At 47.7% G+C, this 22,344-nt stretch overlaps 10 protein-coding genes across 10 annotated transcripts; 6 read left to right on the forward strand and 4 right to left on the reverse strand.

Annotated features, from left to right (window-relative positions):
* The first annotated feature begins 2,033 nt into the window (after positions 1-2,033).
* K444DRAFT_607048 (uncharacterized protein) lies at positions 2,034-2,741 on the forward strand. Its single transcript, XM_024879101.1, has 2 exons — positions 2,034-2,263; positions 2,322-2,741. The coding sequence occupies exons 1-2, from the start codon at positions 2,225-2,227 to the stop codon at positions 2,613-2,615; spliced, it is 333 nt and encodes a 110-aa protein (XP_024743631.1). The 5' UTR covers positions 2,034-2,224; the 3' UTR covers positions 2,616-2,741.
* A 209-nt stretch (positions 2,742-2,950) lies between these two features.
* K444DRAFT_607049 (pyruvate decarboxylase) lies at positions 2,951-5,788 on the forward strand. The gene is made up of 10 exons (XM_024879102.1): positions 2,951-3,146; positions 3,214-3,308; positions 3,361-3,435; positions 3,491-3,654; positions 3,722-3,802; positions 3,853-4,387; positions 4,442-4,895; positions 4,947-5,005; positions 5,064-5,215; positions 5,326-5,788. Exons 2-10 carry the CDS (start codon positions 3,242-3,244, stop codon positions 5,410-5,412), a joined length of 1,674 nt encoding a protein of 557 aa, XP_024743632.1. The 5' UTR covers positions 2,951-3,146; positions 3,214-3,241; the 3' UTR covers positions 5,413-5,788.
* A 3,907-nt stretch (positions 5,789-9,695) lies between these two features.
* On the forward strand, positions 9,696-9,854 carry K444DRAFT_517007 (uncharacterized protein; the record flags this gene model as incomplete). Its single annotated transcript, XM_024873732.1, has 1 exon — positions 9,696-9,854. A coding segment is annotated over one exon (159 nt), but the record flags the coding sequence as incomplete, so codon positions are not given.
* A 316-nt stretch (positions 9,855-10,170) lies between these two features.
* On the reverse strand, positions 10,171-10,814 carry K444DRAFT_517360 (DUF567-domain-containing protein; the record flags this gene model as incomplete). The annotated part of the gene is made up of 2 exons (XM_024873771.1): positions 10,171-10,260; positions 10,317-10,814. 2 exons carry the CDS (start codon positions 10,812-10,814, stop codon positions 10,171-10,173), a joined length of 588 nt encoding a protein of 195 aa, XP_024743634.1.
* Positions 10,815-12,275: 1,461 nt separating this feature from the next.
* Positions 12,276-12,647, reverse strand: K444DRAFT_624216 (uncharacterized protein; the record flags this gene model as incomplete). Its single annotated transcript, XM_024882367.1, has 1 exon — positions 12,276-12,647. The coding sequence occupies one exon, from the start codon at positions 12,645-12,647 to the stop codon at positions 12,276-12,278; it is 372 nt and encodes a 123-aa protein (XP_024743635.1).
* K444DRAFT_607051 (uncharacterized protein) lies at positions 12,473-13,457 on the forward strand. The gene has a single exon (XM_024879103.1). The coding sequence runs from the start codon at positions 12,751-12,753 to the stop codon at positions 13,327-13,329; it is 579 nt and encodes a 192-aa protein (XP_024743636.1). The 5' UTR covers positions 12,473-12,750; the 3' UTR covers positions 13,330-13,457.
* Positions 13,458-13,884: 427 nt separating this feature from the next.
* K444DRAFT_580083 (kinase-like protein) lies at positions 13,885-16,284 on the forward strand. Its single transcript, XM_024877691.1, has 2 exons — positions 13,885-14,119; positions 14,179-16,284. The coding sequence occupies exons 1-2, from the start codon at positions 14,106-14,108 to the stop codon at positions 15,944-15,946; spliced, it is 1,782 nt and encodes a 593-aa protein (XP_024743637.1). The 5' UTR covers positions 13,885-14,105; the 3' UTR covers positions 15,947-16,284.
* Positions 16,236-16,568, reverse strand: K444DRAFT_475485 (uncharacterized protein; the record flags this gene model as incomplete). Its single annotated transcript, XM_024872932.1, has 1 exon — positions 16,236-16,568. A coding segment is annotated over one exon (333 nt), but the record flags the coding sequence as incomplete, so codon positions are not given.
* A 2,462-nt stretch (positions 16,569-19,030) lies between these two features.
* On the forward strand, positions 19,031-19,599 carry K444DRAFT_125260 (uncharacterized protein). Its single transcript, XM_024870414.1, has one exon. It carries the CDS (start codon positions 19,174-19,176, stop codon positions 19,465-19,467), a length of 294 nt encoding a protein of 97 aa, XP_024743639.1. The 5' UTR covers positions 19,031-19,173; the 3' UTR covers positions 19,468-19,599.
* Positions 19,600-20,806: 1,207 nt separating this feature from the next.
* K444DRAFT_516931 (HET-domain-containing protein) lies at positions 20,807-21,966 on the reverse strand (the record flags this gene model as incomplete). The annotated part of the gene is made up of 4 exons (XM_024873721.1): positions 20,807-21,045; positions 21,162-21,627; positions 21,717-21,752; positions 21,850-21,966. The coding sequence occupies 4 exons, from the start codon at positions 21,964-21,966 to the stop codon at positions 20,807-20,809; spliced, it is 858 nt and encodes a 285-aa protein (XP_024743640.1).
* Between the last annotated feature and the right edge of the window lie 378 nt (positions 21,967-22,344).

The raw sequence follows: 22,344 nt of genomic DNA on the forward strand, positions 1-22,344 counted from the left end.
CATCTGCAGCATGAAGATGTCATTGGATAGATCTAGACCGATCTTAGTGTCCATGTCTTGACGAATCGCACCTTGGAAATCTTCGTCTCTCGTATGTTGATCAACTTGCTTGAACACGCCCAAGTACTTGCTCGCTTCTTCTCTCGCCTCCCTTGAAGCTCTCGCGGTCGGTTGCCATCGTTGGTTCGGGAATGAGGAGACTGGGTATTGGATGTGGAGAGGTACAATGCGGAGTTGCTGCCCAAGAGCATGATGCCAGACATGTGTCGAAGTTCTGGAGGGAATTTCGGAAAGAGGGTAAATTGAAGACCAACGAATGGAGAAGACGCTTCTACCGGGTCCAGAGCCTGGGTGTTTGAGTTTGAGTTTGAGTTGGAGCATTGTGGAAATTCTGACAAGCAGCCAGAGAGAAGGTCTTCTGAGGGTTGACCTGAAGCCAAGGGGCTGGTCGGTGCACTTTCTGCTTTTTGAGATTTGGGAGGGTGCCTGTACTCATGTTTAAGTGGTCCTTTGTTGTGCTTACTTAACAGTATTTCTGTCTTTCTTGTCTTTAGTTTGTGAAGCCTTTGTTGCTATACAGTTGTCAATCCAGCCCTGAAAGGGTGCTCTGTGAGTACCTGGTGTCTCTCCAGCTTTCAATGTACTAAGTGGGGCAGAGACATTTAGTTCTCCCACTCTAGCTCTCCATTGTTTCGGAATTTCTTGTACCATACAATTCTCACCAGGCTCAAAATGTTCAAGCCTGTTCTCGTACAATCTAGTCCCCTCCATTACCAATGTTCCGCTCAGTTCTCGTACAATCAAGCCCTCTCCATATCCAATGTTCCAAGTATTTTCGTACAATGTGATATCCAAATTGCTCTGAATGTTCCTTTCAGTCCTTGTACAATGAAGTCCTCTCCAATCTGCCACGGCTTTGCTGTACATCCAAGATCCTTTCCTCATACCATCCCAGGGAATCGCCTGCCCACGACCCTCGTAGTCGGCGAAGACCAGCTCCAGCTTGGGAAGCCCGGAGCTTTTTCTCTTAAATTGACGCCATAGGTTTCTATTTCCCCGGACATGATCACTGGCCCAGATACGCATCATCACCTCAATCATCGCAAACTGCTTCCAGCTATAAATGAGCTCTCCTTCAGCTGCTGCTGTCCACGGAAGGAAAACCTCTTTCCCCCAGTCTGGGATACCGAAATCGATTGTACTCATAATGGGATCGAACTGGGAGAACCTGCTGCTGCTTTACCTCGGGGACGACAGCGTAGAGGTTGTTGGTGTTTCTGAATTCCTTGTGGATTTGATAGGCCATGCTATCAAGAAAGGCACCCTCCTTTTTCACCTCCTTGTTTGCTCATTTAGATTACTCATGATTTGGACTGGCTGATTGGCAATGAACGCGCTCCAGGACCGATACTGGCCAGTTAGCTTGTCCTCCGCACTGATGGGGTATTTGAGGTGAGTGAGGGAGAGGTGAACAGCAATGTTCTTGACTGATTCTCTAATTTTACGAGGAAACTTTGGTCCGTTGGGAAGGTACACGGCGGTTCTCCACCAGCTCCCCCTCTTCTTCCTATTCCTCATCCTAACCATCTGCATCATAACCTTTTTCATTCTCGTACAGGTATTGCTTCTTCCTTGGATCTTGAAAGCGTTGCTTGGATGATTGGAGGAAAATGATCTCAGAGGAGAAGTCGACGTACTCCGTAACCTGAGCACCCTGAGCACCCTGAGCATCCTGAGCAAGATCTGTCAAATCACTTCTTGTTTTGACTTCTCGCTTTTTAGCTAATCTTAAGGCACAGCACAACAGTTTTGTCACTTGACAACAAGCACGTGACTGTGTCCCGTACGTGCGTTAGCAGGGTGGGACGATTAGTGATTGTGAGAGGGTCTTACTCCACAGCGTTTACGATCACTAATCTCAAATTTGGGACGATTTGCATCTATTCAAAATGACACATATATCTCTTTCTCTGTTCGCTGATCTTTGCATCTCATTCAAACCTAATCGAAATTCAACAGCTTCACAGCAAATACCTTCTCGGCTATTTCAACATGTCGTCCATCAAAGATAACTACTCTCTCTTCTCGGTATACGAATAAATTTTTGATAATGGATTTCGGCTGACTTTTTAATCAGATCCCGGCAGCATGGTTCGTTGCTTTCGTCCCGCATGTGTATTCGACGCTGTACTACACAGCCGACAAAACATCTCCTCGAAACTACATGTCCGTCCTAGAAAAGGACCAGACAATTGATCAAGCCGTATGTCCTCATCTTCAAGTCTGGTCCCTTCCAGTGGCACCAAACTCACCCCTTTTAGACCAAAGACCGCTTCACCCGCATTAAAGGAGCGCAACAAAACGGGTTCGAAAATCTAGGGTTCTTCGCAGCTGCCGTCGTTGCCGGCAATCTCGCTGGACTCTCCTCAAGCACCCTCAATGGATTGAGTGCAGGGTATGTTGTGAGCAGGGTGGTGTACACCGCCGTCTACATCAGCAATACCAACCCGAAGTTTTCTGATTTGAGGTCTCTGCTCTGGCTTATTGGGATTGGGCAATGTATCACTTTGTGTGTCAAAGCTGGAAAGGCTTTGCAGGGAGAGCCTCTGGCATAATGGGCTTAGCCGAGGTGGAGGTGTGAGATGAGAGCTGGTTGATGGCCTAGGCTGGTTGGTGGCCAGGATGGTGGTGAAATAACAGCAAGATAGAAAGAATAGAACAAATACTCAACAGAAGTTGCGCCCTATTAGCTCTCTCGGTTCGGCTGCAAGCCTATAAAATAGTGCTGACTAATGACCTGCGTTAACACAACATTTTGCGTGAATCTCAACCTTCTTGTTTCATTAATATTTCCCCTCTCTGTTATTTCTGAATCTTCTCGTTCTGCTTCTCCTTTATGCACTGCAATTTTAATGTATCTCAGTTATGCGACCATTCCCCATCTCTCGATGTCGTCTCATCAATTTAAGGAGGGGTTGTGCAACCCCGCGATCAGCGTCTCAACCCCCCTATAAGTTCAGCCCAATTTCATTCCCAGCGTTAGCTTTTCAACGGAGAGCATTTTCGAATTCAAGGTGCTTTCAAAATCGATCGGAAGCGACCCAAGCGAATGAGACGATTCCTCTTGGATTATTTCTATGGAAGAGGTGAGAAATTGACAGTCCTTGTGCCCTGCAACTTAAAGTGGGGTGCTGACACCTAGTCTGATGATAGAATACAGCAACTAGGAGTTGGAACCGTGATGGGACTGCCTGGAGATACAAATTTGGAGTTGCTGCATTATATTGGGAGCACTGATATGCATTGGGGTGAGACTGCGAGCTCCGCTGAGAAGGATGTGTCGCTAAACAAGATTCGAAGTGGGAAATTCAAACGAGCTTAACGCTGCTTATGCTGCCGATGGATATTCGAGGATCAAAGGGTGTCCTGGCGTCAGTACGTACTTTTCTCTTCCATGTAAGTCGAGGAGATTGATGTTGACTGGAAGTAGTTTTGACGACCATGGGAGTCGGGGAACTGAGTGCTATCAACGGCATTGCAGGGTCCTTCGCAGAGAATGTGAAGATTATCCATGTCGTCACTGCGACTGGAAGAGCCGCTCAGGAGAAGAGAGTTATGATTCATCATACTCTAGGAGATTCCCCTGACCATAGGGTCCGTTCTCACTTCCAAGTCGCGTCTGGTAAAGCTGTAACATTCCAACAAAGCTGATTAATTCTAGATATACGCCAAGATATCGTCACCTGTGAGAGTAGCCCACTGCTACCTCGACGATGAGAATACAGCTGTTGCTGGGATTGATGTATGCCACTTCCAATCTTATTTAGATTAAAGCTTAATTGAAGAATATAGAGAGTGATTCGGGAGTGCTACATTCACTCGCGTCCAGTGTACATTTATGTCCCCGTAGACATGGCACATAAACCAGTCGCAGCATCAGCGCTAGACAAACCTCTTCTCCTCACCCGACCGAGTGAAACCACCGCAGAACAAGCAGCTGTGGATGCCGTTCTCGGTGCCATCCACTCCTCTAAGAATCCAGTAGTCCTAGTCGATTCACTTATCTTACAACTGGGGCTGAAGCCGCTCGTCCGCTCTTTCCTCAACAACCTTAAATTCCCCACGTTTTGCCCTTTCATGGGTAAATCTGTCATTGAGGAAAGGAAACCATACTTCCGTGGGACCTACAACGGTAAATTCTCGTACCCTGGGGTTCAGAAAGCGGTAGAAGAAGACAGTGATTTGGTGATTCACATAGGGCCACTGCCTACAGATATGAATACAGGCGGCTTCTCGGCGAAGATTGACCCCAAAAAGTTGATTTTGCTCCAGGAGACGAAGGTGATTTTTAAAGGAGAGCTGTTTGTCGGTGTTTATTTGGAATCTTGTAATTCTATTCAGCCACATTTTCTACATCTTGCGAATATGCTGATGCCTTTAGTTCTTACTCGCCTCTCTAACTCTCTGGACATCTCGAGAGTTCCCAAAACGTCATCTCTCGCACTCCCAGCACTACCACCATTACCATCAAATTCCGAGGCCAAGGATCCATTCATCACACAATCTCACCTATGGCCTCGAATCGGGAAGTTCTTTAGAGCACATGACATAATATTTTCTGACGGGGGAACATGCCATTTTGGACTTCAAGATGCAGAGTTCCCAGATATCACTTACATAATGCAGAATCACTGGGCGAGCATAGGCTATGCTCTGCCAGCAACCTTCGGAGGAGCCATAGCAAAGAGAGATTTAACCAACAGCAAGGCGGAAGGCTGGAACGGAGTCAAAGGAGGAGGTGACGGGAGAGTAATCTTCATTACCGGAGAAGGGGCGATGCAATTGACCGTTCAGGAAGTAGGGAGTATGATTCGAGAGCAATTGGATGTTATCATGCAAGTCCTCCGCCAACAGGATCCATCGCTGAATTATCTCACACTTTTCAGTATCATCATCAATAATGGCGGCTATTCGATCGAGAGATGCGTTGTTCACCCTGATGCAGGTAAATGAACATAACTAGCCACTTTTTCGAATCTAGATGACTAACTCTTATTGGTAAGCCTATCATGACATTGCAACTTGGAACCACAAGCATATGCTTGATTTCTTCGGTGCCGAGGATGGAGCAGCTCGGACATATCAAGTCCGCACGAAAGTGGAGTTGGAGGCCGTTCTCACACGACCAGAACTCGAGGATCCGCAGGGAGTTCACGTCAGTGAAATAATTTCTCAAATACATTTTAATTTATTTATCTTGTTTACTAATTTTCAATTTGGGTTCAATTTGTGGGGATGCAGCTAATGAAGTCCGCCCGGCAACAGGTTCTCGAGATTTTCACGGACAAGATGGATTTTCCGTGGCGATTGAAGGCTTTCGGTGAGGCTTATCGAGAGATGAAGGGGACTTAAGGTGGTGTCAATATCAGATGGAGAGTTATGAGTCGGAAAGAGATAGGATGATTGTACAGAACTCAAGTCAAGTATTAGGGAGGCGGCATCAGGGGTTAACTCCTCCTTTTTCGGAATTTGGCCTTGATATTTATGAAAGCAACACGGCCCTGCAGAATCGAGCACGACTAGCTAAGTTGAGTACAACTTCGTCTTCATAGGCTCCTCTCAGGAAGAGACTTTCAAGAAGAATCCGATCCTTCACCGTCAGTTTGCTATGTACCGAGATGCAAAGCACAGGCACTAAACATTCTCCACACTTTCAACATCACCGCTCTCTGCGACCCTGGTCGTTAATATTTTCTGGGGTTCCCCCCGAAACCTAGACGGACGAAAGCTTATTACTGTCAAGTCTCAATTCCTTGTCAATGTCTTTGTGTCTGTTAGATAGTTGAGCGGATGAAGGGATAAGCTATAAATTGCTCCCTGATGGTGAGATTTGTGTGCCGGTGTATTGTCCTCCTGAAATATCGTATCGGGTCGATTATTTTGACACTCTCTTGCAAATGGTAAGAGCTTCCCAACGAGGACCTTCTTTTGATACATGTACCAATTAATACCGCCTCGACGAATCAGGAGAGGAGAGCTCTGATTAGCCATTTGATAAGTCAGGGAAGCCAAATATACCTCCAAAAGTAGCCATAATAGTCATAAAACCAAAGCAGAAGGTAGTGAATTGTTTTTAATCAATTCGAATCAGAATTCGAGACAAAGTATATGCGGAGAAGTGTGCATTATGGCTAACTACCCCCCCTTTGCTCGCTACGAATCACTGGACTCGCCTATATTTACAGGCGTTCGGGGGCGTATAGCACCTGTCAAGCTGCATAAGCCCATATTAAGGCTTGAGGGTACCTTTATTAAGCTTATTGGGGGTCAACAACACTGCGATATTTTGCAAGAGGTCTTTGCAACTCGTACAATTGTGAATTTTCTCTGCTCCTGCTGCTTAATTCTCGTGTATATTCCTACATCCCCTCTCCTCTTTGCTTCTTCTATCTCTCCTAAACTCGTGGATCCCTAGTAGCAGTCTTTACCCCTCGCTAATTGGATAAAGTTCATTCAGTTTCCCTTGGTACACCCAACCCCTGTACTTTTGGTCGCCCCGCTTCACCCTAAAATATTGGCATGTCTGCTTCTATTCAACTCTGTCGCTCTTTCATAATACCTCGCCTTACATCGGGGATTGGATGCTCTTCTGTAGAAACATATCAGCTGGAAGCAGCTCAACAGTTTGTGTGGATGAAATACCGGCGGCATGTCCAGTGTAAGTTCTCAGTCCTTCCTGAGCTCTCGACAGCTCCTCAGCCCGGGTTTCTTCCCAAGAATACGCTTGCGGGCCCGTGTAGAAGGCCTCATTTCCAAATTTGCCTCCATTTCCCCATTGCCCTCGTTCCAGATAGTTTGCCAATCACCAGGATGATAGTACTGCACGACTCCGGAGAGTCGGCTGGAAATTCCAGATGAATTCCCTTTATACTGGTCTTCGCGTTGCATCTGCAGTTTGGCTCTTCGCTGACTTCAAATCTCTTTCCTTCTACTCGAGTTGGTGGCGGATAGGCTTTATTTAATCCTCCAATGCTTCTGGACTCGGTTTTGACTTGAGCTCAACTAGCATTTCCTCCCGGGAGCTAGGGCAGTGGTTCGAAATGTTGGATGGGAGCCATTGTGTATGATCTAGAGGGCGTGGGTTTCTGCTGATTGTTCATGGAAGGTTGGAGGATGGTAGTGTGTAGTACCCAAGAGCCTTGTGGCTATTCTGATTCTCCTCTGTAGACCAGTCAACAAGTCAACACATGAAAAGGGGGTCTCTCCTCGCTACGCACGGACCCAGTATACTCACAGGGGCGAATGGTTCGATAAGATTACCAATCGCTCTTGGTAGAATCTCAAGCCGTTGTTCATGAATCGTGAATCTCTGAGATTTTCAAGAAGGATTCCGAATTTTCCCTTGAGGGGGGGTCGACGCGGCGATTTAGCTTCGTGGATGCTTGTCCAGATTGTATCGACTCACGTGATTTGGAAGGGAACCGAAATCCATATCCTCGCTTCTCTCCCTCCCTGAACAATGACACAACATCAACACCATACTCAACATCCTGGAATGACGCATCGTGGCCTTCTCAATGGATCAAGGCGCGTCAAACAAGGATGCAGATGATCAATCACCTCCAATTCCTCACCAGAGCCCCATAGAGAAGCCGGAAGGAGCAGATGCAACCATGGACCGAGTCACGACTCCAGAAGCAGAAATGAACATCGGCCTGCTGCCACCATTGAGAACGCAAACAACAGACAACACGCCAAGAAAGAAGATCAGGATGGAGATCCCTGATAGTGAGGGGGCATCTGAGGTGTCAAGCCCCGTCAAGGTTGCCAAGGATCATGAGAAGCGGGACGAGGCAGCGGAGCACGATGGAAGAGTTCAAACGGTTCAGGAGGCTACAGAACAAGAGGTTGGACAGGAAGATACTCCAATGGGTAAACAAAAGGCGACGAGGACAGAGATTCCGGATCGTGAGGAGGCATCTGAATTCTCGAGTCCGGTCAAGGTTGGCATAGGAGATGGGGCATCTCATGATGGGGCTGTGCAGGTAGATGGCGGATTGGAGATCCCCGGAGAGGTGCAGCAACAGCATGTTGAAGAGGAGGACACTACGATGATGGATGTGTCCGGCCCTGTCCAGGAAGAAGGGATGGCAGAAGTATCACGTGCCGCAGAAGGAGCTGGAGTAGATGTGGCAAAGAAGTCTGTCATTGGGACGACGGAGTCAGCGGAGGCTACAAAGGAGATGGTATACACTACGGAAAGGGATGATGGCCTGCCGTCAACTTTGGATAAGGATGACGATGTTGGGCAAGGGATATTACAAGGGGGAGTCCAGGATGCGCAATCCGCCTCATCACCGGATCTGGACACAACCAAGAATCTGGACCAAGGCACGCTATCTGCAGCAGTGAATGGTGGAGTTGTTAGCCCTCGGACAACTCCAGTCAAGGGAGTCGCAGGAGCTATGGAAACCCCAGTAAATCCAAATGCCCAAGGGTCTCTTGTTTCTCCGGGAACTGTTGCTAAAGAGATTGCTATTGCAGCGCGAAAGCTTCTTGGTGAGTGATATCTCTTTGTGTCGATTTTACATTCTTTGGAGCTAGTTTACTGATATCCTACAGTAGACGAAATATCTCCAACGATCTTAGACACCAGTGACACAGCAGAGAAGCCCAAATTGTTGAATACCATTAGAGCAATTCCAGATAGCGATGACGGTGAGGATGATGAGCTCCCAGATGCTCCGAGTATGCAAGAACACATCACTCGAGTTCCAGCTTCGAGCCCATCTCCAGCCCGGGAAACACCCCCCACAATCACCAAGCCAACCGTCACTGAAGAAAAACTTCCCAAAGCAGTAGAGACTTCGGCACCAGGGCCCAAGCTTGGAACTGCACAACAAGGACAAGAAAAAGAAGTTGTAGCATCCGCTTCATCGTGTAAAGGAAAGAGTCTTGAACCGGAAGGCCCAGCGTCCGCTGAGACTACATCTTCTCCTGCCGAACGCTTCAACTTCAAGGCCCCAGCACTCCACCGCCCCACTCCATCCGTCAATATGCGTTCGAGAAGCGTTCTTGATGAATTTTCAACAGATGCCTTTCCTTTGGGCACTGAAGATCAACTATCCCCTCAACCTCTATCTTCTCCGTCAGCAGCTCAGCTTCACAACGAGCCAACCATAAAGAGTCCAGAACAGGCGACTGTACCAATAATGGAGGAATCATCTCAAGCCACTGACATTGCATCTTCTCCCCTGAAGCCACTCCAAGGCGGTTCTGTTAAAGCCAAGAGGAAGGAGTCACCAACTGGATCCTCCACAGCTCCTGAAGCGCCGCAGAGCAAAGATGTCTTGATGGCGGAGCTGAAGACCATAAAGATTGTAAGTCCAGGAGTACTGTTCCTAATCTTTCCCTTTTGGAACGCCTGTTCACACCCTTCACTGGCTTAACTTCAGCTTTCCCCCTTTCGTCTTCATTGACTCTAGACTAATATCCTTACTTATACAGGCGTCTATCCAGAGCCGCATTTCAGCATTAGAAACCGAGATTTCTACTAAGCGCAGGAAGCTGGAGGAAGTTACAAAGGATTTGAAGTATGTTCTCTTGCACCTCAATGTACATCCTACACTTCCAAGGCCCACCAAACCTCTGAACTGGTAGTGGAGAAACAACCTACTAACATTGGTACCTGCAGACAACCGCCTGCCGAAACTGTGAAGAGACATATCAAGCTGCTGCACGATTACAATGATATTCGAGATGTGGGACAAGGACTGGTGGGGATGATTGCAGACAACCGAGGCGTCAGAATCGGGGAATTGTATGAGGAGTTTGGAATTGGGTTGAAAGATTGAAGGATTGACTGCTATGGAAAATATGGGAGTTGCAGGGCTAGGTTTGGGAACAGGTAACGAGTCTCATTGGCTTGGCTTGGCGTTGCTGGGAAGGTAGATACCCATTTGCGAATTGCTAGCATTTCAACGGTGTTGTGGAAAAGCTGTATGGAATATTGAGCTCAATTGAGCTTTGCATCATAAGATAGAGAGGGTATACGGCAAATTTCCTGTGCCTTGCAGCAATCCCTCCTCGTAGACATAGCTCCGTTGAGCCTTGAGCTGCAACCACCACTCAACTCCAGACTCCAGCATATCAAATCCCTCAACCTATGTCCTACTTCTTCTCATTCTCCTTCTCGTCCAGGCAGACACAGATCGCAGCCATCATCGCCAAGTCGACACCCGGTGCAACAGTCACATAGTACTATTTCCAGTTAGCTACAACTCTCAGTTGCATCATCAGCAAGAAGAGAGACTTACAGTCTGCTGCCCTCCAAACACCTCTCTCATATTGAAATAGCTCCTGCCAATCGTCGCAATGATTTGGTTCCCCATCGTAATAGTGGCAGAGCGGTCAAACCAATCTCCCTTCACCAGCAACTCAATCGGCGCACCGTTCGAACGATTTGTGAACGTCGCGATCATCTTCGAGCTCCCAATACTAAACTTCCCCTTAACCTCAAACAACACCGTTCCCCCAGCATCCTCGGCATAGAAACTCTTATGCAGCGTAAAATGTCTCGTCCGCAGACTAAACAGTGGCCTGCCGGAACTATCTGCGAACTCCTTTCGGTCGGAGAGGGAGAAGGCTTGGCCTCTGCATTGCACAACCTCGTGGCCGTTCTCGTCGACGATGTGGAAAGTGTCGCCGGAGAGCGACCACACTTTTTCTTTCATTACCAGCACGGTTTGCCGGGGGACGCAGTAGGCGGGGTTCACGCCGAGGGGCGGGGAGAGGGGCGCGAGTTGGCTGTTCATCTTGTCTATAGTCTGTATAGCTTCTCGTTTGGAGGGATTCGTGGATTTCGTGGATCAGGAGAGGGATTGGTGGTTGGGCAGATATTCGAATTGAGTTGTATGGAAGGAAAGCATCTCAGCTTCTCGAGGTGGTCGAGAAGAGTATATATGCCCATCCATCACCCCATTGTCCCTTCCGCCAAGAGCTTCAGCTGCTGCTGCGCCATCCGCGCCATCAAACGATCCTACGTGAGCCCTGGCTCAGCCTTGTGGAGATCGCCCATGGTTGGCATTCCGCTGCGATGGGCCTGAGCAGAGCCATTGGTCGAGTTTGCAGGCAGTGGTCGCATCGGGGTTGATCTTCTCGTGATGCTGTGGTTCGGTGGAAATGGTTTCATTGGGGAAGAGACACGGGACGGCGATGCTGTACGTCAATTGGCGGGCAGTGATGTGTGGGCGTAGGGAAGTGTTTTAGTGACTCTTGGCATTGAATCTCAGCAGTGTTACAGTAACACAACCTTCTCTTCTGCAACAATTTTACGATGCAAACATTGGACCTCTCAACGCGGATACTTCATTCCATTTCTGCAAGGCAGGAACGGATGAACGAGGGTACTCGAATAGTACTCGAGTTGGCCAAGAGCGGGATAAGGCAGGACGAGAGCAGGACGACCCAAGATGAAGGTGCGACTTCAACACTTCGACGTATTGTTCAACTTCCCCTTTTTAGGTGAGGATTGGTACCTATATTGAGGTAACAGCAGAACCCGCCGTATGGGACAGAATTTGAGATCCAGGGTGGCAAGAGACAGCTCGGCTTGGAAGTGTCCACAAGGTCATACTCTTGAAATTTTGCGACCTCTTTTGTGCTTCAATTTATATCTCGTCCAATCGGACCCAGTTTGATCTAACTCGGGGACTTCGGTCGAATTTCTTATCTCCGATTTGTCTGCTGGGTTCAAACTTTATCAAGTAAGAAAGGCTCAAGATCAGTAATTTGGAGCTTGCCGCCAGCCGCAGTGCGGACAACCCCTGAACGTGCAGTCAATACAACATTGTCCCATAATTTACAAGTAGAACGAGTCCTCTTAGACGTTACCAAGATTGCCAGGAAGAAACCTGCGAGTAGGATTGGGTTTTGTCCCTTGGAGGCTATTGCACTGCTCCGCGGAAGCCAGGAAGACCGAAGACTCGTTACCAAAGGTCAGGGCGAAAGAGCCGCCAAATCTTAATGCAAGCTGCAATTGCCTCCGCAGGTTCCCAAAGCAACAGGTTCCTAATCCCTGCAATTATCTTCGACTCGACGCTCGTGCTTGGCTCGTATATCTTCTTGCTTAACATGCTCTTCAAATTTATAAGAGTTGATTTTATTACAAGAGCGCTTACTTCAGAAAGGATATTTAGGTAAGACCGGAGGAAAACAAATTATAACGAAATACAAATTGAAAAAATAATAGCGTAAAGATAAACCGGCCTTCGTTCCTACTTTTCCCGCTTCTTGGGACTGAAGCGGTCTAAGAAGCCTTCCCCCTTCCTCTCAGGTGTCTTGGGCAGAGGTCTTCGCATCGGAGGTTCTTGTTGGGGTTCGCCAGCAGGCGGCGGCCCCCTGATTGGCACCTGCATTGTAGCCTCGGACACGGGCGCTCTACCTCTGCTCTGGTACTGAGAACGCGGATCCGAGCCCGAGGCTTGCGAGCTCGGAGGAGAATCGAAGAGAGTTGGCCTTTGTCTCCCCGATGAAGAGCCTGGTTGAGCAGGATATGATGAAGAGCCTTCTCCGATTCTTCTCACCGCTGATGCTGCTCGGTATGCAGGGCCCGGGCTTCGAAGCTGCCGCAGTGTGAAAGCTAGCATATGTTTGTTTGGCGCCTACCAGAGCAGGCCGCACTGGCCATGTTCTTACTGGTACTATGTATGGGGCAATATTGGAGCGTCTTCCGTTGAGAACGTTGCCGCAATGACCTGCTTCGAGGATGTCGAGACGCTCATGGTGAACACCACCCTCACCCTCCCCTCTCTCGCCATTGACATTACCCAACCACCCATTCCGGACGAACCAACGACCCGTTGGCTCAACAACTTTACATCCAATTCCGGATACGACATCTTCACTAATATCACATCGGGAGGGGCGATCTCCAACCAAACGATCTTGCAAGACTTCTTTCAGATCCTCGTCGCAGGCAATGCACCACCACCTCTCGCCGCCTTCTCCGAACCAAGCCTAGCTATAAACATGAGCGATGCAATCCTGCATCTCCACAAGGTGCTGAAGGCGCAGGTATACGGTTATAGCGGTGCCGGGTCTCTTCGCATCAACACCACAGACCAATCGACCCTCACCGGCACGGCGTCAAACCTTAATCGCGAACGCTTGGTGCAGAGCGTTGCGTCAACAAGGATCTTGCAGACTCTGTTGGTGATCATGGTGCTGTGTATCTTGACCCAGAGTTTTCTGATCGATACGCGTGAGGTGCTTCCCAAGGATCCGAGGAGTGTGGCCGGGCTTGCGAGCTTGCTTGTTGGAATTGGCTGAAAGATGGGATAAGAGGGAGGAACATGGAGGAGATCCTTTCAAGGGACATTTGTTTGGGATGGGTTGGTGTGAAAGTTCGAGAGGGAGTGACACTTCAATGACGGACCGTGGGATTGCTAGGAAGAGGGTGTTTGCTATTCATATCATATAGTGATTAGTGGAAATAAACGCACTCTTTACTATTATTTTTCAACCGGTTTCGACAGAATTCGCCAAACGCCTAACTTTGTAGCTGAGCAGAAACTCCGAGCTTCTCAAAGATAACATGCAACTCGGAGGGGTTAGACTCAGCCCGTAATATGCGACTTCCTGACAACGGTAACAGAACTCACTCACGATCACAATTGGAATATCTTGGAGTCATCATCGAAATAGAGAAGATAAAAACTATTTGTCCTCTTCAAGATTCCAGCAGGACAGCCTTCTCATTGGCTGGGTTGACACGTGACTGAACCTCATGCAGACACTTCCGAAGATGTGTCAGCGGGTTGAAGCCCCGCCGTTTCACAGCCTCACTTCCAGATCTGAATTTCAAAGCCAGTTTGCTCAAATTACTGCAGATATTAAGACAAGAACCTCTCCTGGTCTATCACGGTGCCGAGCAAAGTTCAAACCTTGCCTTACTCAAGCACCTGATGCCGCTAACATTCTGCAAGCCTCTCGAAGCTGGCGATCGCAGCTCCAATGAACGGAGACTCAAAATAATGAAGGTCTCGTGAGCCTCAACTCTGTGAAAAGTACCCATAATAGCGCGCCCCTTTCCATCCGGCTTCACTATGGAGAAGCAAATGTGAGGAGAAGCAGTCATGTCAGTGCTGTAGAAGCTGGAGTTTGCTGATAACGCTTTAGACCTTCTGCTGGATCACATATCTCGTACCAAGCGAATGTCAACCGACAGAAAACCAAGAAGTGGGCAGAGGCGAAGCCTGCGAATTATGGTGGTGATGACTGGGGAGACGACGACTATGATTACGAGCCTCCCCCACCACTGGCAAAGCCAGCAGGACTGCGACAGCAAGGCCAGGCAATGCATAGCCTTGCGAGAGCTGATTTTCCGAGTTTGAACGATGGCAGGCCATATGGTGATTTATTGCCGCTTCCAGAACCAGCCGAAGTGGACAGTCATCGGCGAAAGTTTTCCTCCGATACAGAGGACGAAAAGCGCCGGTACCCACATCCAACGGATGAACCATTTTCAGCTGGCAAAGCTCTCCCATCTATTCGCCCAAGCGATATCTATCGCCGAATGGAAGAAGAACGTGAAAGAGAACGCCGGTATCTCTCTAGGAGTAGTTCGCCCGACCCTCAGGATCCGCGCCCAAGACCACAAAAACTCCAAGTGCTGCCGCCCGGAGCGGATAAAATCGAGCCCGTCAATGCCGCTGTTAAAGGGAAGGAAATTGACATAACAAACCGCTCGTTAGCTCTTCTCCAGGACTTCAAGGAGCCCAGCACTGGACTTCCGTCTTCAACTATAAAAATATCTCCAGCACTACCTCCAAGAGCCCAGAAAATCAAGCCCGGCAACAAGGAAATTATGGGCATCGAGTTTAGCCATACTAAGTACGCCAGCCAGAAAGTCGTTCCCTTTATTAGTATCAGGCAGCTGGGTTACGGTTCGCTCGGGGTCGTCGATGCGGTCCGCCCTATCGCCGGCGAGGAAGGTGCTCTCTTGGCCCGAAAGGTAATTCGAGTTCAAGGTGTGGCACGAAAAATAGTGTTGCCGCTCATTCAAAGTGAAGTGGCAATTCTAAGAGAACTCAACCACCAGCATATCATCCAAGTCGTGTGCACTTATGAAACAATATCTGTTCCGCGACAATTCGGTATTCTGTTATCCCCAGTTGGCGAGGAAGATCTTTTGCATTATATGGAGCGAGTCAGCGAGGATGATTTTCCTGAGAAAGATATCGCAAATTTGGAGAAGTGGCGTTATTGTCTCGCGAATGCCGTAGCGTACATTCATTCTCAAAACATTCGACACAAGGATATCAAGCCCAGCAACGTCATATGCAAAGGGGCTGCAATTTACTTGACGGACTTCGGATCAGCACATCAATTCAGTATAGGTCTAACCAGCTCAACTGACGGGGGCCTCCTCGGCGTCACCAAAATGTATAGCGCACCTGAGGTCATTGACGAAGACAGAAGAGGACGATCAGCGGACATCTTCTCTCTAGGATGTGTGTTTGCCGAGATGGCTACTGTGATTCATGGCCGAAGAGTCGAGGACTTTCACGATTTTCGAAGCGAGCCGGATCCTGACGAGCCGCAACAGATGACCATATGTTACTATGCCACAGCTTACAAGCTAAGAGATTGGTTTGCCACAGGCAAAGAAAAGGAGGTTGCATCATATGCTCTGATATCTGCGATGATGAGTAGTGATCGGAAACGACGACCCACCGCGGAAGAACTCAAGGGAGGCCTCCTACAAGATATAGAGTTGTCCTCGCCTTGCCAATGTTTTCAGACCGCACAGTTCTCGGGACTTCCGGCCTTGCCTACACATGATCCGCTTGATATCAATTACTTCCCTGACGATAAAATTGCAATCATTTTGCCGTCCGAAAGCGAGACGTCAGGAACGGTTCAAAAAGTAGTGGACAGATATTAGGAGGTTACGTAAAATAAAAAGGCTGTCTCGACGCCGATACCAGATAGCTTCCCAGCCTACGATTAATAGAGAAGAAATGGCAAGCCATCAGAACAACCCGGACTTTTCGTTGTGATTTAGCGGATGTCAGGACTTGTGCTGCTCGCCTAGCCAAACGAGTGGGTGACGGGATGCTGGATTTCGTGGGTCTCACCCTCCTCCTGTTTGGCTTTGAACTTGGCGCAGCTGATTCTTCACCATTATGTTCTCCGTTGTAGCCGTAGCGAATGCACATCCATATAAAGACATAGAAAAAAGACTCAAGATCGTGCCGATAAGTGTGGCCCTTGCCTTGAAGTACCTCGATTGCCATGAACTGTGTGGTTCCAGTCCGGTGACTAGCTCCACTAGGCACGCAATTCAACTCTTTTCCTAAGTCCATATCAATTAATCTCCCTTTCGGGACTCCTTTACTAACAGGGGTTGTAATAATGATATTATTTTCAGAAATGTCCCGATAGAGCATCTTCCTATCCTCTAAAAGTGACTTATAACCCGTAATAGCATTGCGAAACGCTTCTAAAAGCTCTCTAACTGATTTATATAAATAAAGTGGTCGTTCAGCCGGTAAAATTATTAAGCAGGTATGTATTCGGTTGCCATACGTCTTACTCTCCTAACTCGTTAGGCTATTAGCTTTGGGTTCCTCGATACTCTAGACATTGGAAATGTCTTACTCGTACTTCTTTATATCCGGCTCAGAATTCGTAGCAACTATCTGACTATTATCCGATTTGAATCTCTTTATTATATTACTCTTAGTAGATCCTTTGTCACGTTTTCTTTTCTGCCCGGAAAACGATACTAGAGTACTACTTATAGTAATTCCGAGACCGGTCAAGCGTTCTATACTACTTCTGGATCTTCCCCGGAAACTACTTCTAGTTCTCGAATTTATTCGACTGAACTCCGTACTAATATCGACCCAAGAAGCTTTATTAGAGAGTTTTCATAGCAGCCCAAATTTCAGGCCTTTCCGCAAACTTGTAATAGTATTTATACTTCTATTAATAATAATCTATTTATAATGGAACCATTTGGTAATACCTATAACTCCTCTTTCTCAAGCCAAATTTAATAGCCTTCTCTTCTATTGCCTCTTATTAAACAGCCAAGTAAACTTAACTATATATTCTTATCTTATTAAATTACTTCTCTTTCCTTAATAATATATTATTTTTCTATATATTAATTTTTTTTTTTACTAATAACAAAACTTGGGGTTATTTTTTAATATAGCCGAGTCTAACGAGCAGTCGATTTGTGTCCAGAAATTCAGCTTCATACCCAAATGCATTATTACTCTTGTCCAGACATGTCAAGCAAGCCACAACTGTTCCCGTATACTTACAGCCTATCTAGGAAGGCAGTTTCGTTTCGGCGATTTGAACAAACTCTTGTTTAGCTCGAAAGCTTTCTTCATTGTATTTTTGGTCGGAAGATACAACACATGGGAGATCAATGGGCTGGCAGCTGGCGCAGTGCTAGATCTATACAAAACAAGAGAAGTCCCCATCCCGATCTCTAGCATACACACACCATTGTACTACATCACATAATCTATTTTCCGATCGCACTTCTTGTCGGGTAGGTAGCGGTACATTTCTTCTGCCATGACCCGTCACCGCGATATATTATCTTTCCGCCCTCCAAACGAGAGCCCTCGAACCCCGAAATGCATGAGAAGCGCCATGCTCGACTTTAAGGATAAGAGTTGTCTCAAGACGGATGTTCTTGTGGACGAATCTGGGGAGCGCACGAGCATGACGGCTTTGGCAAGTTCATTCGCGAGGGAAAACCGGTCGTCTAAAGGCTGCTCTTCAATATCAGAGAGAATGAGCTCACGAAGAACTTGTGGCTCTCTGACTTGAGGAGGGACCGAGAATGCAAACCTTGTGCGTTGCAAAACTGCTGCTCCTGAGTTTGAGGCATCCGTAGGTATTTTCACCCACGCGTGAGGAACCAACATCGCAAATTGCGAAGATTTGACATTTTTCAATATCTTGACCAGGTGCAAATATGAACGAGCATCAACGTCTCACTTAGAGGAGCAAGATCTTGGCCGTTGTGGCAAATTTCCCTATGTTAGCTCTTATCACTGTTCAAGAATGCTCCACGAGATGATGTATATATAGCACTTGCGATAGTAAATGTTGTTTGATAGTGATGGCCCAGTTTCTATAACTTCTTTAGATTTGCTCCCTCGCGGTTTCGGTTGCCTTTTTCTATGGCTCCTTCATCATTTCTGACTGCTCTTAGAGGTGCGGTTCGGGTTAGGAAAGCATCTAGCTGTGCCTATCCTTCAAACATCCCACGTTATTTCAAGGTACAATCCGCAATCTTGTCTAACCATTTTGCTAATTCATTGTAGTCACCCTATGCTGGCATCGTAATCTATACGGCAAAAAGCCTTTTAACTAAACTGTCCATCCTCGAACAATACCTACGCATCTCTACGCCAGGCCATACCCACAAACCATATACGTCTCCGTAATGCTCGTCATCATGTTCGCGCTCGTAACGCTACCCTCCTGCACGTTTGGCTGCCATCCAATTGCCTATTCCTAGGACAGCACGATTCCCGGTAGAGAGTGCTTAACCGAGATGCATTGTATCTTGCGAACGGAAGTATCAACAACGCCACCAACCTCCTGATCCTCATTCTCTCAATTTTCATTCTGAAATATCTATCAAGGCCGAGGATGGAAAAGATCTTCCTGATAGGCACTGCTTCTCTCTGAGGAGCGTATGCGATGACTGCCCTTCCCCCTTCTTTCCCTGGCATGTTCGAGGAGTTGAGGCTGGTGATGGTGTAACATGGCATACATAGCATCTTTTCTCCGCCTCCCCACCTTCACAACCTTGTTCCAAACACCCAACTTCCTCTGGAACAGCACGGGCGCGGCATATTGATCTGTTATCGAGCTCAACGTTGGGACTATCTATGCGTCTATCATCACCTGCGACCATTGCTTTCAAAAATTCATCCATGAATTTTCTCGACCCGTTCTTGCATCCTCAGCAGAACCCGTATTTCTCGATTAATGACACCAGACGGAAAGTTTCAAGAAAGGGATTTGATGTGATCGAGGAGGCTGCGGAGTGGAGATTGACGGACCGGGATGCAGGGTTGAAGAAGAATGCTGAGAGCGTAGAGATTAGAGTTGAGACGGAGTTCCGGGTTAGGGATGGGAGTGTTTAGAACTTTAGGGTGGTCATTTCAAGACTGCAGTGGCATCAGGAACCTAGGACTAGAGGGAGCTACGGTTGGGATTTTGGTGTTATCAAGTTTCTTCAAGCTGGCAATGGCAGACTTTTGCTTGCAAGTATACTTTTCATTCTCAACACTCCAAGGGTTCGGGAATAGTATTGAATTAACATCATGTGGAGCCCTAAGCGAAAAGGAAAAGGGTGCCAATATGGAGCTCCTTTTCCAAGTCTTTATCACATTTTGCCTGTTAATCTTTGGAATATTTTATTGACGATGTAGAGCCATTGTTATCTTCCATAGCTGAAAGCTGCCCGGGACAGTCTTGATCTTCAATCACACCTCTCCGCGGAGTACGACGTGCCACATCTCTCTACCACCGACGCTTGGGTATGATATCACTCCAAACGCTTTATATTCCGGTATCCCTGTTGAAGACCTCGCATGCACTGCGTGATAAGCTGTAGCCTCTAGGGGGGAGTGCTCTTCTCACAGGATTCAACTAATTCCATTAATAAATCGAAAACGCCATGTGCATTATTCTACTATTCCTACCCTCAATTGAGCTTTCCGCGAATACTTTAATATCTCTGGAAGCCCTAGACCCCCTAGAAACTCAAAGATTGAGTCCTCCCGGTCGTCTCGGATCATATCTCCTATCGTGATTCGATCAGACTCTGTTGGACGACCCCATCCAGACAACATCTCCTGGCCATCGCAGCCCAAGAACAGATATGTTCCATCTTTAAGTTTATAGCTGATGACATCTCGCGTAAGGTCTTGCGACTCTGCAACATCCCGGCTTTCGAGCCAGCGATCAAAGAATCCGCGATATCTGAAGTCCTGCTCCTTCAAGTCATGCACAATTGACACGCCAAACTTTTCCCGATCCAGCAGGGCTAGAATCAATCCATATGTTTCCCCATTTTTTATACTGCGGATTGTGAATGCGACTGAATACTGGTGCGGTCCATCTCTCCTTCTATTTTCGTATGCCCGGAGGAGGGCCGTGTAGATTGTCTCACCCGATACATTCTCGATCACCACGTTTTCCTCCACCTCGCCCCAAAAACCCCCAACTTCTACCCCGGCCGTGAGCGAAATAGCACAATCTAGAGCAATTGGAACCATCCCCCTGTTGACGTGATGTTTCGGAGGTAAACTGGGTCGAGGATTCGATATAAGGACATCGTTCATTTCAAAAGTCTCAAATGATTTGAAACGAACTGCGGAGTCGACAACTTGCAGATCGAGGGCCTCGTTGTCGGTACTTGACTGTTGGACGATACGACGATATCGCCCGAGTCCGGTTTGGGCAAGAGTGATCATAATGGCTCGTCTTTTGTTCCCCTCAATACGGAAGTGGCCCAACATGGTCTCGAAACGGAGTTCATCTACTTGGAAAAGCTTGTCACCCTGGCGAAGTGGCCGCATCTGTAGTCGGGCACACATGGAGTACGGGGACACTGGTTTGATGTTTCCCACAAAATTTAGGTCATCGGGCTTCAGGCGCATAATAAAGCCTAGTTTTTTGAAGCAGCGTGGAGATGGGGCAAACAGATCAACCTCCTCATACTCGCTCCCGAAGAACTTTTTACTGCCGGCAGATTCAATTAGGCTTCCGTGAGAGTAGAAATGGAAAGGACGGCAACTAACCGCGAGACACGAGGTAAAGACAATGCTTTCCATGCAAAGATGCTGTGATCGGAAAACGACTGAAATATCATCACCTGCAGTCTGAAGAATGCATTTCGCTCTCCTTCGCCGTACAGAATGGGCATGTTGACGCCGAAAAGACCTAGGAGGGAGTATGCCAGGTCTTCTGGTCTCGTAGTCTCTCGATTCGCCGCCCCTACCAGGTCCAAAATTTAGCCTCCAAAGTATACAGTTGGCCAAGACAAGGGGAAGTCAAGTGCTCCCAAGTGTTCCAGGAACAAAGAGGAAATAGTGGTGTTGACCAGCGCTTACATGACATCCGTGCTGCAACGCTCAAAGTGTGCAAATGTTCTAGGCCATTCCTTTGGAGTATCTCCTTTTGAACACCAGTAATCTCATGAAGTTCATCAATCAGCTCCGATCGAATCCCGAGAAAAGTCCAGTTTCGCTTGTAGAACCAAACATCCTTCGGTGCAATCAATTCCTGCAAAGTCCATCCCCGGTTAAACCAAACCGATTTACGTGGATGTCCTCTATATTTTGGATGACGTCGTGAGAGTCCCCTGTAAGAATCTTTATTCCCCCAGTCCGTACTGACATCAGAGAGGTACGCTATGCACAAGGTAGCGCATCGATACCAAGCAAACATAGAATTGAGCGACTCGGACAATTCGGTACTGCTGTTTTTGTCAATGCAACAAGTATCGATCCAAACATATGATATGCCAAACTGTTCTGCGATTTTACAAAAGGCTAAAACCTTTGCCCAACCATCTGGCTTGGCGGCTTGGGATTCATGGACGTGGGCCACTGTATCCGGGGATCTTTGGACACTGGATTCAGTGTTGGCAGAGACTGGCCGGACACTGAGCGGATCAGAGAGCACATCAGTCTGTGATTGACCTTCGATCTTGCGAGAAAGCGCATCGAGGCGTCGTTCAGTCTCCTCAAGCTTCCTCTGCAGGCTTCGCAATTTCCGAGTTTCAGGCTTCTCTTCAACGTCCTCGAATAGTACCTCCTCATCCTCCCAACGGTGAGACAAGATGGCGTAGCTAGGAGCGACATCTGCATTATGGAACCATTCCAACTTTAAGGTTTTGATATTGAGGAGCCGCATATTGGCGATGGTTGCGGGTACTTTGGGAACCACTTTTAGATGGAGTTGGAAGAGAGAAGAAGATGTGGGGCGGGGTTGACACGCGGCTGAGTTCTGGTGCATGCCGCGTCGTAGGATTCCCTCCAATGACGAGGTGGTTCATACCAAACTCGGGCGTGGGAAAGAGTGCTGAAAACCGGGAACTATCTTTAGGTCGGTTCCTAAAATTTGAAACTCAGCCATGACAACGAGTTTCTGTTCTGAGAAGAGGTCATGAAAATGCCTGCAGCTGAAACCGAGGAGGGGTCTGTTGCTTCTGTTGGTGTTTGGAGCAAGTGAAATAAATTTTAGCGGTTTCTACGCGCGGGGCAGGAGACTGGAGTATCGCATGGTTACACT

The sequence above is a fragment of the Hyaloscypha bicolor genome, assembly GCF_002865645.1.
Source record: "Hyaloscypha bicolor E unplaced genomic scaffold K444scaffold_13, whole genome shotgun sequence".
In the NCBI taxonomy this organism is placed as follows: domain Eukaryota; kingdom Fungi; phylum Ascomycota; class Leotiomycetes; order Helotiales; family Hyaloscyphaceae; genus Hyaloscypha; species Hyaloscypha bicolor.

Coding starts and splice junctions, on each gene's coding strand:
- K444DRAFT_607051 (XM_024879103.1), top strand. CDS start 12,751: ATGACCTGCTTCGAGGATGTCGAGACGCTCATGGTGAACACCACCCTC.
- K444DRAFT_125260 (XM_024870414.1), top strand. CDS start 19,174: ATGGGAGTGTTTAGAACTTTAGGGTGGTCATTTCAAGACTGCAGTGGC.
- K444DRAFT_607049 (XM_024879102.1), top strand. CDS start 3,242: ATGGGACTGCCTGGAGATACAAATTTGGAGTTGCTGCATTATATTGGG. Junction 3,436..3,490: donor CAAAGGGTGTCCTGGCGTCA/GTACGTACTTTT, acceptor GACTGGAAGTAG/TTTTGACGACCATGGGAGTC. Junction 5,006..5,063: donor CGTTGTTCACCCTGATGCAG/GTAAATGAACAT, acceptor CTTATTGGTAAG/CCTATCATGACATTGCAACT.
- K444DRAFT_607048 (XM_024879101.1), top strand. CDS start 2,225: ATGTCCGTCCTAGAAAAGGACCAGACAATTGATCAAGCC. Junction 2,264..2,321: donor ACCAGACAATTGATCAAGCC/GTATGTCCTCAT, acceptor CACCCCTTTTAG/ACCAAAGACCGCTTCACCCG.